At 44.3% G+C, this 17,234-nt stretch overlaps 2 protein-coding genes across 5 annotated transcripts in view; both read left to right on the forward strand.

Moving 5' to 3' along the window:
• Positions 1 to 1,601: 1,601 nt before the first annotated feature.
• On the forward strand, positions 1,602 to 9,189 carry u2af2a (U2 small nuclear RNA auxiliary factor 2a). Of its 4 annotated transcripts, none has more exons than XM_079752171.1 (13): positions 1,602 to 1,739; positions 2,189 to 2,239; positions 3,142 to 3,280; positions 6,014 to 6,049; positions 6,434 to 6,546; positions 6,965 to 7,116; positions 7,245 to 7,361; positions 7,464 to 7,602; positions 7,691 to 7,770; positions 8,073 to 8,195; positions 8,333 to 8,419; positions 8,657 to 8,908; positions 9,019 to 9,189. In XM_079752171.1, exons 2-13 carry the CDS (start codon positions 2,191 to 2,193, stop codon positions 9,151 to 9,153), a joined length of 1,422 nt encoding a protein of 473 aa, XP_079608297.1. In that variant the 5' UTR covers positions 1,602 to 1,739; positions 2,189 to 2,190; the 3' UTR covers positions 9,154 to 9,189. The 4 variants fall into 4 exon arrangements, with proteins under 4 accessions (XP_079608297.1, XP_079608296.1, XP_079608299.1 ...); XM_079752170.1 differs by having other exon boundaries at positions 2,189 to 2,238; positions 3,132 to 3,280; XM_079752173.1 differs by lacking the exon at positions 6,014 to 6,049.
• A 7,366-nt stretch (positions 9,190 to 16,555) lies between these two features.
• cacng6b (calcium channel, voltage-dependent, gamma subunit 6b) overlaps positions 16,556 to 17,234 on the forward strand; it is a gene marked incomplete at both ends in the record, with an annotated part of 5,873 nt that continues 5,194 nt past the window's right edge. Inside the window, 1 exon segment of the mRNA XM_079753726.1 lies at positions 16,556 to 16,919. Within this exon segment, the coding sequence (XP_079609852.1) occupies positions 16,556 to 16,919 (364 nt within the window).

A 17,234-nucleotide genomic window follows, 5' to 3' on the forward strand; every position in this document is an offset into this window, starting at 1 on the left:
CGTTTTTCATAATGCAAAGCTGACTGCTTTGACTTCAAGCCAGAAAATCAGAGTTACTGCACAATGCTGATTTATATGTCTTCAAACTATTTTTATTCTTTACTCTAGCATCAGATTTATTACTGGATGCATGAAAAACAGCAGATCCTTCACTTAAAAGCTGAATGGACACTGTTTTGGTTTCAGTTAGATACAACTTAACTCTCTAAAAATATGTGTTTTATAATATGATGCCCAGATGTAAAGAACATTTTTTCCCTTTTGTAGCATATGGTAATGTAATAATCGATTCCATTTGATTAGAAACATGAACTAAAATGACGATACTCTTCACACTTTTGCAGTTTGTCACTTTAAGGAGCTTAATTTGATATTTGAACTGTTTTATCATTAGGCCAGTATTTTAGGAAAAGCAATAGATTGTGATGATACACGCAAAGATATTAGATAGTATTTCAATGCGACACTACAAATGCATGTCGAATCCGTCTTGTTGTTGTCAGTATATAAGGCTCTTTGGAAAATGTTTTGAAAGAATCAAGAGTGTGATAACTCCATAGTGTGACAATGAATGAGAAAGACAACTTGTATTAAAACAATATGTGAAACTAACAGAACATTTACTATCCCCCCTTATTTTTAAATATTAGATTATATATTGGTCATAATTCATTCATTCTCCAATTATTAAATGAAAAATCGAACTACAAAATATAATTAAAAATACATGACTTGGACTTCCCACACACACCTGATCTAATTGTGCTGTTCTTTACTGTGTGAAAACGATTTATTGCACTTACAACTGATTTATATTCCTTTTATAAGTATAAGGTTTAGTTCTAACAATGGCAATGATGCAAAATATTCCATCAAGAAATTGTGCATTCATAGCAAAGAACAAATATTGATTATTAATAAAACATGATTAACAATATTTTATTCAGTCTGTTTACAATATGATTTACACTATGGTTGAAAAACACAACTTATAGCATCACAAACATGAATCATGTACCAAAATACATCATTCTTATATAACCAAATAAACAAAATAATCCTGGACATCATCTCAATTGAAAACATATGGACACTGATTAAAATTATTATCTTAAAGACGAGTAGACAGACAGACAGACAGACAGACAGACAGACAGACAGACAGATAGATAGATAGATAGATAAATAGATAAATAGATGGGTAGAGTACATCATTTATCCGAAAAGGGAAATAAAGCGAAATTGTAAGGGTTGCAGCAGAAAGGTACATGAATGATATAAAATAGACACAATAAGTTTAGTCAAAAGGTCGAACACAGGATTACTAAATACATATAAATGCAAATGCTTCTAATACTAGTTACAAATATAATACAAATCTATTTTTAACTTCTAGGCAAGCCATAGCTTAAAATGTGCATTGTGCACTTCAATTCAGCCTCTATAATTGAGTCGCCCTATTCAATAGCTAAACCAACTCAACTCCCTATACAAGGTCTAAAATATGGAATGGGGCAAAATTTAGATTATTTTAGCAATGCAATTTTTAGTGCTAGAAGTTGTAGTTATTTTCAAAATACCGGAAACTCGGGGGTAATCAACTTCCGTTCTCAAGCTGTACCTGGAAGACGGCAAAAGCGGGCACACTGAGTGTGCAGGTATCGTTTTTACTCGAGCTACACAATTGGATATTGTATAAATTGGACGTATAAAGGCAAACCCGTGCATTTGCTCCAACAGTGAGTCTCTTATGGTGGCATTTGGCTTTGCGAAAAGTCTCTTGTTGGTTCGTCTTTCTGTAGCATGCTAACAGGCTCCGCACGGCTGTCTCGAGAAGGCCCGTTCTCCTGGACTTTGCTATCAGATAGCTTAGCATACCGTAGCAAGCTAACCCATGCTAATCTAGTAGTTAGCTTAGCACAGGCTAGCAAGCTAACCCATGCGAACACGTTTTCATGTTCTATGTTGTCGAATACATCGTAAACAAAGACTAGATCATTTTTACCTTCCGTAAATTGTGTTTGATTTTTCCATGTTTTGCCTTATGTGTGAAGTAATTGTAGTAGTAAAAATAATTGACTGAGCTAACGTTACGACAGCAAAACACTAAAGTGTCGATTATTAAGGCGCTAGCTTGCAAGCTAGCTTTGTTTTAATTTATTGTCACCCGGTCTTTTTTGCAAACCAGAGATGTCGGACTTCGACGAATTTGAGAGGCAACTCTCCGAAAACAAACAAGGTAATGCACCATTGATCCCCTGAACTGCCGATAGACTGTATCAGTGCCGCCTCTGTTAGCAAGCTTGCTTGGCTCCATGGAGTAGGGTCTTGTCTACTTGCTGGAGGTGTCTCATCTCTGCCTTCATTCATTACATTGACCATATCTAATGTATCCTAGCCGCCAGCGTTTTAATTCCCTCCATGGAGAGCCCTATTAATGTTAATGTGACTATTATCTGCCGCTTTCTAATGGCAATGAAGTCACCAATGGTCAACCTCTATGGACAGCTTGGGTCAATCTGTTTCACAAAAAACAACGTCTGTATGTATGAGCAACTTAATGTCAAGAATCATGTGAAGCATTGAAATGTTCATTGTACTGAATGCGGACATACTATATCTTTTGGTGTTAGATCAGTCATATATGTCGCCCAGCTTAACATTTGATCTTGGTCTCAGCTCCGCTGGCGAAAAAACACAAAGGCAACTACCCATCAAGTATTTTCAAAATATGTTGCAGCATTTAGAGTAGACATCAATCTTATGTTAAGAGGAGTCAAATGGTTTAAAACCAATTGCATGCAATTTCTGTTTCTACCCAATTATCCATGCTGTAGTATTCTGAAGTTAACCACACACTTGGATATGATTACAAGTGTTTTGCATTGCATTGAAATAATTTCAGATATTTCATAATTAAAGCTGGCATTTCTTCAACGATATCACGGTAACTATAATACCTTAATGTACAGTAACAACCTGAAGTATTTCTACAGTTTAAAGGTTTCTGTCTAAACGTGCGTCTCCCGCTTCTTACCAATATTATAAAGTATTGAACCCTGGGCCATGGGGCATAAGAATCAAATGTCTGACCACATTCAGTCTTTTTAACAACCCTGTTTTGGCTTACTGGCTTAACAGCGGAGCGCGACAAGGAGAACCGCCACCACCGCCGCTCCCCGTCCCGCAGTCGCAGCCGAGAGAGGAAGAGGAGGAGCAGAGACCGGGACAGACGCAGCAGGGACCGCCGGGACAGTAAAGAGCGCAGACCCAGGCGCAGGTTGGTTGTCCCATACAAACTGGATTGGAGATGTATATTTAGATGCTGTGTTAATCATAACACCTTTTGCAACATTGAGTGAATATATACAACTTGGAAAACATCTGTCCTGTTTTTTGTTTTGTCTTTTGGCCTAGGCTTTTTCCTTACTATGCAGCATTTATAGCTGTTTTTCAAAAAAATTACTAAATCGGATATGTATCTTTATTAGTTTTCGCGTTTTTATTTTGTAACCCATGAAGTAGTCTTGACTGATTTGACCAGTAATTATTTTATTAGAACAGGACACCTTTTTTATTTAGCCAGTTGTGGCCCACTTTACCAGTCTAACTTACTGATGTGCAGACTGTTTAAGTAAAGCAGCACTTAACTGTTGAGTTATGAGTTCTTGTTCCTTTGTCCGACTACCATGATTTTAACATGAAACATGGATTAGAAAGTGGAGATCTCTGATGTATATTGGGCACAGCTACTTGAGTTGTACTATTTTTCGTCTTTTGCAATTTGTATATTTTGTGGTCTTTTCTGTGCCTTTATCGACAAGAAGTAGGTTGAAGAGAGGCATTTACTTGTATCTTTCAACAGGTCCAGAGGAACCTGGGTCATAACAGGTCTAAATTAACCTGGATGTATTGCTAAATTGTAGGGGCACTAGTCGTTTGAGCCACTGAGCTGCCCAGAGATGGTTACATTGTACTTTTCTTTCAATCGTCGGCTCGATTAGAAGCATATTAGAAAATGGTGAAACAACGTACGACTATGCATAATTTGTTTAACCAGAGTGACATACAATCTGACCAATAAGTTATGTAGACGAAAGGGAAATGTTGTTGGTGGTTTATAAAGAATGAAGCACAGATTGGTGTTTTGTGCAATCCGCTGTGCAAGATTTCCCTGCATCTAAAACATTGTTCTTGCAGGATTTTATAGAGGCGCGAAACCCCGTCATTACATGGCACTCAATTTAGCTGATGCCCCTTTGTTTCGCGGCATGTGCCACTTGTTAAGCAGCATGCCATGTCAACTGTTATATACTGTAACCCTCTTGAGGTGTTTCAATGGAGCACACCCAAACATCTTCCAACTGTCATAATCTATCCATATTTGTCTTTGCTTCTTTTGAACGTGTTTAATTGGGATATGTGGGGTTTTTAACTGGGCTCTGGCAGTCGGTTCACTCCAGCACCCAATGCTTTGATCTCCAAGTGAAGTCTTTCATCAGAGTGGATGTCATACATGCAATCAGCATTCATAATCGTATTAGTAGAAAGAAAATATCTAAACCTCTAATCTTAATACAGTCAAAATCACTTTTTTAAAGGTCCCATGGCATGCCACTTTATTGATGCTTTAATAAAGATATTAGTGGGCCCCTAGCACAGTATTTGAAGACGTTCCCGAAATTCAGCCGTGGTGCAGAATTACAGCCAGTCGGACATTGAGCCTTTCCCAAACGCGCCGTTTCGGTGTCTGTAGCTTTAATACAAATGAGGAGGAGAGAGGCGGGTCAAGGAGGAGGGTGGGGGTGTGGCCCTGAGCAGCTTGCGGCCACGGTACTATGCGCTCTGTTTACAGTGGATGTATCGCAATGACGAGGCGCACACAGCCTTTGGCCGTGTTCTGTAAATATTCTAGGACACTCCGGGTGCTCCGGCGGGAGTCCTGGAGCTCTATATCCCAATTATGTCATATTATACATAGATATATATATATAATATCATGGCCAAAAGCTGTGTGCGCCTCCAGACGATATTATGTATCACAAACGACTGCGTCGGGTTCTCTGTCGTCTCTGCTTCTTAGACTTCCACATCAATCTGAAGTTGACTCAACTGCGCGCTGCCGGCTGCCCACTGCCAGGCGGTGGTGCTTTGCAGTGACGGTGCCTCGCGGCAGTGGCCGGCGGGCAGTGGGGCTCAATGATGGCTGAGATAACCCCAAATGCAGTCTTCTTGTGGAAATACCAGAGACGTCAAAGAACTGACGCGTTATGCGCCATAACACCCAACAGCAGAACTGTTATCCAAATAACAACGTTACAGTGTGTGTAATTACACACACAGACATACACACATGTGGCACTCGCAGGGTCGTAGCTCATTGGTGGGCCAAATTCTCTGGGCTGGCAAGGCAGAGAAGGGGGAGGTGGCATCTCCCCTTATGACGACGTACGGAGAAAATTCCAAACGGCGCGTCTGAGCTTCGTTTTTTCAAAGGTGGAGCAGTGCTAGTCCTAGTGCTCGTTTTAGAACCAACAAAATTTCTAGCTACTGGGGGAGCAAAGGTAGACTAGGGGAACTCATATTAATGTTAGAAAACCTCAAAGGGAAATTTTCATGCCATGGGATCTTTAAGGCCTTTATTCACTTGTTCTTCTTTCAGATAAAGTGTGATTTGGTTACCAGTGAGTTAATATGTGTATATTTCCCACCTATCCAAATGTAATATTCTAATTAATTGCTCTATGTTCTTTGGAAAATGGTGAGAGTGAACAAAGAAAAATCAAGTTAAGTTAGTATTGTCGTGAGCACGACAGCCAAAAAGTACAAAAATAGCCAAATGGGGTCTCGCAGGCTCTCATTTAAATCGCAACCGTGCGCTACAGGGAATTTAGCAGGAACCGAAAAGATCCATACCGCTGGATGTGGCCACAGCCATTTGTGGTGCAAATGTTAGCCAGCAGAAATATGTTTGATATGAGAGAAATGTGAAACCTTTCCACTGTCATTTCAGCTCACCAGTCAACCAACCCCAAGAGATTGCTGTAAGGTAATACAGCAAAATAACACTGAGCCGTTTTCTGCATTGTTAAAACACAACTCCATTCTCTGTGGAGAACTGCCTTGTAAATCGTACCCTTTAAAACCGGGACCCTTATTTTGAAAAGCGGCTTCCGGCAAGACCACTTTAATGCTTCCAGAAAATGAAGCATGTCTGCAGATGGAACGCAAGGCTGGGTATTTAGCTATTTACAGTTAAACTAACGAGGTATGGCTTTATTCTAGATACGATTTAACAAAATAAAAGTCTCACGGAACCAGACCTGAAGAACCTGGCCATCTCTCATCCCAACGCTGTACATCACATACATTATATTCATGTACACTGGGAGTCATACTCATACTCTTCATTGTGCTCTCGTCCTCTACCCAGCCGCTCCCCACACCGGGAGAAGGAGAAGAAGAAGAACAAGGTGAAGAAGTACTGGGATGTCCCGCCTCCCGGTTTTGAACACATCACCCCCATGCAGTATAAAGCCATGCAAGGTATCGCCTCCCACACCACCTTTTCCACTGCCTCCACACATCCTGCTGGGGTTCAGAGTCAATATTTCCAAGAATTGGGGTTGAATTCTTCTCCCAGATGTGGATTGCGGTCTTTAGGTGTCATATTTATTCAGAGAAGAGCCATCCAACCATGATATCTGTCTACTTGAGAAAGAAGTGTTCCTAGGTAATTGCTTGTGATGATCTGGTTTGTAATGTTAGGTTAAATGTAAGAATGATATGGCTCACGGGCTATTTATCTTTTGTAACCTTGCTTATTTAACGCCTCCAATTCAGTATCACTACATGTGCTATCCAGCAAAAAATGAAATGGGGTAAATTGAGTATTGGAGTAAGGCTAGACAGTACTGCGGTCAGATATATCAATTCCTGTGTGTCTGCCCCCCTTGTCCACCAGCTGCTGGCCAGATCCCAGCCACAGCTCTCCTCCCGACCATGACCCCAGACGGACTAGCGGTCACCCCCACCCCCGTGCCCGTGGTGGGCAGCCAGATGACACGGCAGGCCCGCAGGCTCTACGTGGGCAACATCCCCTTTGGAATCACAGAGGTAAAGGAGGATGCACATAACTTTGAACCACCGCACATTCAACAGCAAAATTTTTGGTTTTTTAAAGCAAAAGCCATGTCGTATTTACAACGATACCATTTCATAATTTCCCCCCCATCTCTGTGCAGGAGTCTATGATGGACTTCTTCAACGCTCAGATGCGTTTGGGTGGTCTGACTCAGGCCCCCGGAAACCCTGTCCTTGCAGTCCAGATCAACCAGGACAAGAACTTCGCCTTCCTTGAGGTTTGACCACTGCCCATGGCCACGCCCCTCTTAATTTCTGTGTCCTCTCATCTCATAGGACAATTATGAAACCGGTCCTGTTGTTTCTTGGTGTGTGCATAGTTCCGCTCGGTGGATGAGACAACCCAAGCCATGGCTTTCGACGGCATCATCTTCCAGGGCCAGAGCCTCAAGATCAGACGTCCCCACGACTACCAGCCCCTACCCGGCATGAGCGAGAACCCAAGCGTCTACGTGCCAGGTGCCTAATGCCGCACCGAGTTGCTCCTGCACGCATGGCGTCATTCGTAACGGTAATCTGTACTCATGTGTCTTGTATTGACCCACAGGCGTGGTGTCCACGGTGGTGCCTGACTCTGCACACAAGCTCTTCATCGGGGGCCTGCCCAACTACCTGAACGATGACCAGGTCAGTTTCCCTGGCTTATAAACGTAGGGTCGTTTTAATCGCTGGTGATTACACAAGAGGATTTTGGTACTGCTAGTAACTAACGGTTGTATTAATGTTGTATGGTGAGATCTTGAATAGATTACTTCACAAGTCCCAATGTAACCCATCTTTGATTTTAGGAGTATCCTTTACATGTTCGGTTGAGTCATTTGCAGTTGCTCTACAGATGGTTAATTCGTGGCAACTATACTGAGGTGTGGTTGTGTTGGTACGTCGTACATCTCCATTGAGCCCCCTCTCCTATGTGTTAACATTTTCAGGTGAAGGAGTTGCTGACATCATTCGGTCCTCTGAAGGCCTTCAACCTGGTGAAGGACAGCGCCACCGGCCTCTCTAAAGGATATGCCTTCTGTGAATACGTTGACGTCAACCTCAACGACCAGGTAACCGTGGCAGCATCCCTGCTCACTGGGGTTTAACATGAGCTTAACATGCTTCTGTTACAAGCGAAAGATAATCCAGCAATATCTCTCTTCCAGTCAAAGTTTTTTTTTTTTCTAAACGTGTTTTGTGATTCCAGGCGATTGCAGGGCTGAACGGAATGCAGCTTGGAGACAAGAAGCTGCTGGTCCAGAGAGCCAGTGTTGGATCCAAGGACGCCACCCTGGTAAGAAGGATGTCTAGAAGCAACAATCGAATATGTCTAATACAGTAGTAGAGCTTCCGTAGTTTAATACACACCAACATCTTCTATTGATCTGATGGTTAGAACGAACCAGTGTCTTGACTCTGTGTGTGTGTGTGTGTGTGTGTGTGTGTGTGTGTGTGTGTGTGTGTGTGTGTGTGTGTGTGTGTGTGTGTGTGTGTGTGTGTGTGTGTGTGTGTGTGTGTGTCTCTTCCCCAGACGAGTATAAACCAGACCCCGGTAACGCTGCAGGTGCCAGGCCTGATGAACAGCTCGGTGACCCAGATGGGCGGCCTGCCCACCGAGGTGCTGTGTCTGATGAACATGGTGGCGCCGGAGGAGCTGCTGGACGACGAGGAGTACGAGGAGATCGTGGAGGACGTCAGGGAAGAGTGCAGCAAGTACGGCCAAGTCAAGAGCATCGAGATCCCTCGCCCGGTCGACGGCCTGGAGGTCCCCGGGACTGGCAAGGTACAGCGCTGTGTGTCACGGGAAGACCACCCGACGACCACCGGTGTACTGCATTTGTTTTCTTTGTCCCCTCTTCCTAATGTATGTGCGTTTGGTTTGCTCCCCACCAGATCTTCGTGGAGTTCATGTCCGTGTTCGACTCCCAGAAGGCCATGCAGGGCCTGACCGGTCGGAAGTTTGCCAACAGGGTTGTGGTGACCAAATACTGCGACCCAGACGCCTACCACCGCCGAGACTTCTGGTAGAAGTAGTCGGGAAAGAAAGGGTGTGGGGGGGGGGGGGGGGGGGAGGATGTGTACCGGCCAATTCCAAATCGCCCATGTAGGTCATACTTTCAGCACTTCATTTCAAGTAGATCTGGGCCTATTACTCGTTTGGCTAGTGGCTTTTGGATATAACCATTTTATCATTTGAGATCTACGTGAAATGTCAAGTGTTAATGTTAGAGCGGAGGTCTGGAATTGGAGGCAGAAGAGTATATTGGGGGGTGGGGTTTGTATTCTGTCTAATTGGAGAGGGTGGGATAGGGTTCAAGTTTTTGACAAATGTGTTGTGTGCGTGTAGTAACCGGTTGGGGTATGGGGGGCAAGGATTTTTATACTTTGTGAAAAATGGGCCGTCATTTGGGGTGGGAAGGGAGCGGGTGGGCTGGGCACCACAATTTAGGATTTGTATTTAAGTGAAGGTCGCCTGTTTTAAGTGCTTTGGGGCAACTGAGCTGGGAAAAAACACCCCACTGGCTGAGTCTGCCCCAGGGAATGGATGAATCAGACGGTGGGGTCATAGGTCATAACATGACTGGGAGAGGGGAGGGTCAGTGTGTTCTTCTGATGTAGATAAAGCGAGTTCATCTACTTCGTGTATGCCATTGTGGTCAGTGAAAGGAAGGCACCTTGATACGTGATGTTTCTTTCTGTTTTTGTTAATTTCCTAAGTCTTCAAAACTACTGTCCCCCCTCTCTAGCTTCAGTACCCTGATCTGTAATCACTCCACATTAAGGCAATAGTCTAGACGTTAAACTAGCAAACAGTGAAGTAACGCCATCTGTGATTAATTATGTTTCCTTTTTAAGTATTTTTGTTCTCAACCGTTTGAATTTGTTTTGTGAAACATTGTGAGCAAGATGGAACATATTTTCTCCCATTAATTGAGTCCTACACAACTCGATAGAAGTTATGGTTTCCAAAACATAAGCGTGTAAACTGATATTGTTCCCGGCCATAAAGCCTCAATGTTTATTTTTTTCATGTCAGTCCATTTAAAATTACTATATAAAACTGTAAACACTTAGCCATCTGTTAAACGTGGACGTCTCAATCTACATGAATTTCAACATCTCAAATTAAACATTTCAAGTTTTAATTTTCTTGTTCCCCCAACAAATACGGTATGTAAAGTAGATGTGTTGAACTCATTGTTTTTTTTTCATTTCCTCCTTTATAAGCAAATTGATTCTTTCACAAGACCAAATAAACACATGACTAATTCAAATGGCTCATGGTGTACTGTTGTCCAACCCTCTGTCTGTGAACACCAATTAAGAGTTGATTCAAACATGCTGGCTCTGTCCTAATTAGCATGGCATCTCTTTGGGGTTGGCAATGACTTTTCAATGCTGTTAATGTACAATACAATGGCTGCGTGCTGTTGATTAGGATAAGTGCCCTTTCATGAAGCTATGACCTTTGCCAATCACATTGTTCAGCTTGCTCGTGAATCCTAAACCTGTTAGGGAACTTCTGACCTAGTTGTAGTGAAGGGATGTTTAATACAGCCCAAGACAGGAGTTTAGTTGGCATGAGTCACATTGATCCCGAGAGATTTCATTTTAGCAGACATGGTCATTAACGATTTGTTGGCAGTTTTCCCAAAAAAGAGATGAATGATCTTGCTAATTCTGGCATTCCAGAAAGCAGGGAAACGGCTTATTCTGGCTCTTGTATTCCTTGACTTAATGTCTGGATGAAAATGTCCCATCAACTGTGAGACAACTGCCATGTCAAAAAAACAAAGTCCAACCTTTTCACGTTATTCACGTTCTGTCTTACAGTGTTACAATGTGAATATGAAATATCAGTCTTATGAAATGTGTCAGTTCTTGTTAAACCACTGTCTTATTTTTTGTTTGCCTCAAATGTCGGCGCCTAAAACATTTGTCCATTTTCCTTTGACCGTTCATTAAAGTCTGAATTGACATGTATTCTTTGTTGGCGCAAACCTATGCAGGCCTATGTCCTTGATGGAGAATGTGGATTATTTAACCTCTACTTTGAAATCTCCAATTTTGATAATCTTCCAGTTGGAAACTTAATGTTACCATTTCAAACCTTGCAAATGCCTACAACCAATATTTTATATCTATTAATCATTTACATATTTACATGTACAGACACATACAGTAGATAATAGTCTATTATTGGTCTAATTTCCAGGGGCCTGTTAATTACATATGCAAATTAGGGAGACATTTCCCGCTCACTGCATCCCCTTAACAAAAACGTTTGGTATTCTAATATTTGCCATTCGCCGTCATTTTGTTTACGAATGGTTGACGCATGAGTTTAACGATGTATGTTTAATACACTGCAGGATGTAACAAAAATCGGCCTTAAAACGAAGGGCACGACAACAGCCATTTTACAAAGCTGGCCCAACATGATTGGTGAGCTTTTTATTTCCAGAATATTCTTTCAGGCAGTGTCGGCATGCACGCAACACGCAATAAGCCCTATACAGCCATAGCTCACTTGTGAATGGGCCTGTTGGGGATTCCTATAAAACATATCTACTCTACAGCAATAATTCTCTGATGTGAAATAATATTGGGTGTCAGCTCTATACCGCCCTATCCTGTCCGCCTCGCTGCGCCCCACTGCACAAAAGCCGCCCAGCAGCACTGCCACATTTACTAGCCTGCTCCCCATGGGCATAGCTGAAAGACCAGACGTCTCTCAATGAATGTGCCATATGCAGATTGAAATAATCTAAATGTAGAAGGGACATTTTCAATGAACACAGCCGTGCGACACAACCAAACCATGGATGTTTAGTACCCTTCCATTTGGAAAGACCCAATATTAATACCCTCCTGATAACACGGGGGAGAGGGAGCGCTTCCTCCCATCCCCGGTACTGCAGTTTAGATTGGACTCAATAGCGCACTCTAGCGGTGGTGAAGGAAAACACTTGAAAGATGGTCATTGTCATTCTAAGCAGCACCTCCCAATTGATCTTCATTCAGAAAGATAGAACACTGCAGCACTGGGGGAAGGCAATGATAAACGCCAGAGGTAGATGTACATGTCTGAAGAACATTTTCATGTTAGCATATTACAATGGGCCAGCAGCTCAGTGAGTGTGTCATAAAATCAGTTGAAATGGAATCAGTCGAAAGATGACTTTGAAATAATGCACCAGGAAGGGGATGAATGCGTTGCTTTGTGTACATGTGTTTGTGTGTGTGTGTGTGTGTGTGTGTGTGCGCGTGTGTGCGCGCGTGTGCGCGTGCGTGCGTGTTGAGGGCGGTCTGCACATGCATGCCTTTGAATTCTTGCTGAAGGAGTGCAAGAGTGTGTTGCAGCGTGCGGGTTGATGCTGTGCAGAGAGGCCGTCCTCTGATGGATGTGTAGGGCGAGCCGGAAGATGGCACACATCAGCATACTGTGCATTATTAATGAATCCTGATTGTCTGAGGAGGAGACCTTCTCCTCATTAATAATGGGACAGGAGGCACCACTGGACACATAGGCTTAACACTTACAAGATTGGTCATTTGGAAAGCTAAAGATAAGACAGAAACGGGCTGAAGGAGACATTGTTTGTCATCCGTCTAGTAAAGGTGGCCGTCGTGTAGCGACGATCTGTCTCTGTAAAACAGAGAAAAACATGGACATAGATATAGAAATAATGTACATGCATTCCAAGAGACATACATACATACATAAATACATATATACATACATACATACATACATACATACATACATACATACATACATACATACATACATGCATACATACATACATACATACATGCATACACATACATACATACATACATACATACATGTAACATGCAGTGTGTGTGTGTGTGCAGTATGTGTGTGTGTATGTTTTCTCCCAGAATAAAAAATTCAACAGCTTTCAACTGCCCTTCACTCCTCCACTACAATGGTTTTCCTTTCATGCATGTTCCCTCATTTCTTCCACTCCCCCCCTCCAGCCCTTTCCACCTCTGTACCCCCCTCCCCCCAAACCACCACTCTCGCTCTTTCTCTATTCCCCCCCCCCCCCCCTCTCTCTCTCTCTCTCTCTCTCTCTCTCTCTCTATCTGGTTGCCACGTGTGTGAGGGGCATGACTGCCAGGGGAACAGCCGAGCAGAGAGGGGTACGAGTGAGGCTTTCCAGGAGTCTGTACTGATTCTAGGACTGACTGTACAGTCTCTCGGTCAGCCCCTCCCCGTGCCTAAACCATTAGTGTTGTGGCGCTCTCCTTGCACACACACCCCCCTGCGGACGCTCTTTCTGTCGAGAGAATCTGCTCATTACTTACGCACTTACAAACTGCTTTCATTTCAACCGCCTAAATGAATTCAGCTCCAACGTGATGTAAAGCCTGTGTGAAGACGTCATGCAAGCTTTTTGTATGCTAGCTATGCAGAAGGGTTCACGTGCGTTTGTTGCTGGTTGTAATTTGAGACACTCTGAGATCTATCCACTGTAAAGCCTCTTCTTCTCCACCACCTTTTTTCTGTATGTCTCCCTTTTCACAGTTGTTTTATTCCCCTTGTCAGGTTTTCACTTTCCTGCTCCAAAGATATCATTCGATGTGTCTGTCCTGGTCCGCGCTTGTTTGAACACAGGCTCCTCCCCCTGCCTTGCTTAATGTCATTAACAGGTGGCTGTCAAAAATAGATACACACACGCGCACACGCAATTGGATACACATACACACACATTAAGGAATACAGCACATGTACATGCCCCCTTTCCACACACACAGACACACCCACACACTGACACAAACGCACAAAGATAAACACACACCCATTAAATATACAAAACTGATGTTAACCTTATTTTTCTATCGTCGCTGATGGAGGCTGCCATGAAAGTGTGTGTCCCTGCACACATACTTTTTCACAGAGCTTTGAAATGGGCAATGCTCATATCCCATCGATCCAATATCAATAGAGTGCTTCATGGTTAACGCATACAGGCACTGTGTACACACTGTGCAGTCCCCAGGAATCACACACAATCTGTCATCAACGGTACCGCCAACCCACCCACTAGTGTCCGCCTCTCTCCTTACACTCTGTTTCCATAACCTCCCTTTATCCCGCCCCTTTCCGTTTCCCTCTCAGTCTCTCCCTTTCACCCCCCCCCTCTCTCTCTCTCTCTCTCTCTTTATCTCGCTCTCTTTTCGCTCTCTCTCTCTTTCCCCCTCTTTCTCTCCCTCTCCCTCTCTCTCTCCAAATCTCGCTCCGCCACTCTCCCTCTCTATTAGTTCCAAGCTTCAAACCAACCAACGTGCATGCAACAGGTCAGACTCATTTCTTATTTGTTGTTTTATGTGCCATCACTAAACTTGTTAGTTTTCATGTGTGCCCACGTTTCATCTGTCACGTACCGGGGCATGTCGTTGGTCGGTGGACACAGTCAACACCCAGATAGATTTCAGAACTTTCACAGAATCTAAGTTTTCACCTTGTGAAGAACTGTGTCCCGCGGTGCTTGTTGTTCACACAAACGGCTCATCTGCTAAAAGGTGCCACAGTGTGATGGGGGGAGTGGCTGCAATATCAAAAAAATAGGCAACATTTCAACATGACTTACAGCTTTCAGTATGAGCTCCCATGCAGCCTATGTGTTACCCCCACGTTGGAGGGGGGCTGGTATTCTCTGACCTAAGCGGTCATGCTGTGGCTGATTGCGGCTGACGTCAGGGGAGGAGTTTAATTTCCACTAATTTGGCTGTCATCTGCCGAAGCCTTGAGATTCTCAAGCTACGTCCATGCAGTCCCGTGGACCAGGGCGCCAATCCCGGCACACAGCGAGTCGTCCCACATGACGTCAGCTACTACGGACCCCTAACAGAGTTTTCCTTAAGAAAGAAGCTGACGTGAAGTCAAACATGGTGGCTGGAGGCGGAGGCACTTTGCCGTTAATAGGTGTGTGCGGTCTGCCAATGAGGGTGAAACATGAAACTGGCCCGTGAGATGCTGTTAGCACTAGGCTCTGCATAAAGCGTGCTGCCTGCAGTATGTGACCTGCTATTCTGGTGCTGACCGCTTCCTGTGCAGGCTCTGTGTCCTCAGTCTCTGACCCGCCATGTGGCTGTGATCACACAGTTAATTACTGTAACCCCCCCCTCACTCTGTCACAATGAATTATCACCTTTTATATATCTGGGTGGTCTGGTTAGGGGGCGCTTTGTTATCATGACCTCCGTGCCCTGTTTGGAAGAACATGTAAACACCTAGTCCCACGTACAAATGAAGATAAGACACTAACACACAAACACACACACACACACACACACACACACACAACACATACACGCCAATCCAAACATGTATACTAAAAAGTGCTCACGTACATACACTTCCAGGAGAGAACACGCACACATGCACACACACACATGCACACACAGAAACAAACCCACACAAAAATGTGCATGCACACCCACTTCCAGCCCTGGTGTTTCCCGGTAGATGCGGCACAGAGGATGTATTTGTAGTGCTACTTCATTCCTCCCAGCTCAAGGGATCTGTGTCTGAGCCAGAGAGACACGCTGGTGGGTGCTTCTCAAAGAGTGGGCTGGACCCCCACACCCCCATACCCCCCACCCTTCTCATCGAGCTGCAGCACTCATTGTATTTCTAACCAAAAAATTCTGGCAGAAATTCCTCTCTGAACTGGACATCATTCCATGCGTATTTTAATTTCTGTTCCAAACGGGACCCTCTGGGCCTCGCTGGGGAACGGCATATGGCTCTCCTGTTGTTGCCTTTCAGCTCTCAGGTGGAGTTTGCGAGCGAGAGTAGGTAGATAAAGAGTTGTCAGTTGAATATGGTAATTAAGAGGACGTAAGGATGGCGTTATTGTGCAACATACGTTTTCTGTCTTTCTCTATTTTATTTCTATTCTCTTTCTTTCTTTCTTTCTTTCTTTCTTTCTTTCTTTCTCTGTCTCTCGCTCTCTCACTCTCTCTCTCTCTCTCCCTCTCTCTCTCTCTCTCTCTCTCTCTCTCTCTCTCTCTCTCTCTCTCATTCATTTCCTTTAGGGTCCTAGTGTTGGACAGACTCAGCCTGGCTTCCTGGATCCTCTCCTGTGTGTCTTCTTCCAGGCTCCAGCTTCCCTCCAGACCCCTTCCACCAGCTCATCATTACTCCTTGAAGAAAACATTTACGATTCCTTCAGTTCCCCACACAGCACAAATGCTCGTCATTTTATAGCTTTGATAACATTTACGGTATCTATCCAAACTCTTTCTTTAGTATTATTTTTTTCTTTGACCAATTCCTGAGCTTGTCTTCCTGCTCAGCCTTTGGTCTGGTGCCGTTGGGCCCACCCTGTAGCGATCCGCCCCACCCTGAGTGTCAGTCGTACCCTGGACCCAGGGCGCTCCGCCACAACACACCATGTGGTCCAACTTCTTTGTGCAACAGGATGAGGACGGCCGCATGGGGGTGGCGGGCGGCGGTGGTCTGGGGGTTGGAGGGGGGGTCAAAGGTGTGCGGGGCGGTCAGAGGCGTCAGAAGATGAGTGACAGCCTGGAGGGAAAGATCAAGCTGGCCTTCTTCCTGTCCATCGTGGGTGTGACCATGGCGGTGCTGGGCGTCGGCACAGAGTTCTGGGCGGAGCTGGCGCAGCCCAAGTACCTCATGAACAACCAGACGTGCCAGGTGGCGCACTACGGCCTGTGGAAGGGCTGCGTGAAGACGCTGCCTCTGGACCAAATAGACCTGGAGAGGCCCACCTGCGGGCCCACCGAGCTCCGCGGAGGTGAGCCTCCGTCTGCCTTGTGTTCTGTGCCGTCTGAGTGTCTGTCGGTCCGTGGGTCTGTCCGTCTGTCTGTCTGTCTGCCCGACTCGCTGTCCGTCGTGCCGTCCGTCTATCTCACATCTAGCAGGAGGAGGTCAGCGTTCAGAAGGGAATGTTGTCATGTATCTTTCATCCATGTCCTTGCCTTTCTCTACACTGAAGTCTTGAATGTCAAAAGACAAGACAGTCAACGTTATCATGAAACCAGAATTAATTTTTTTTTAATTAGGTAACACAAATTTTAACACAGAAACACTTCAGCATCACAACATACCC

This window comes from Pollachius pollachius, assembly GCF_949987615.1.
Source record: "Pollachius pollachius genome assembly, chromosome: 1".
NCBI classification, from domain to species: Eukaryota; Metazoa; Chordata; class Actinopteri; order Gadiformes; family Gadidae; genus Pollachius; species Pollachius pollachius.

What these genes read in the sequence shown, in the direction of transcription:
- u2af2a (XM_079752170.1), top strand. Translation starts at nt 2,191, where the DNA reads ATGTCGGACTTCGACGAATTTGAGAGGCAACTCTCCGAAAACAAACAA. An exon ending in AGAACTTCGCCTTCCTTGAG is followed by an intron (nt 7,362 to 7,463) that starts GTTTGACCACTG and finishes GTGTGTGCATAG; the next exon opens with TTCCGCTCGGTGGATGAGAC. An exon ending in GATCCAAGGACGCCACCCTG is followed by an intron (nt 8,420 to 8,656) that starts GTAAGAAGGATG and finishes TCTCTTCCCCAG; the next exon opens with ACGAGTATAAACCAGACCCC.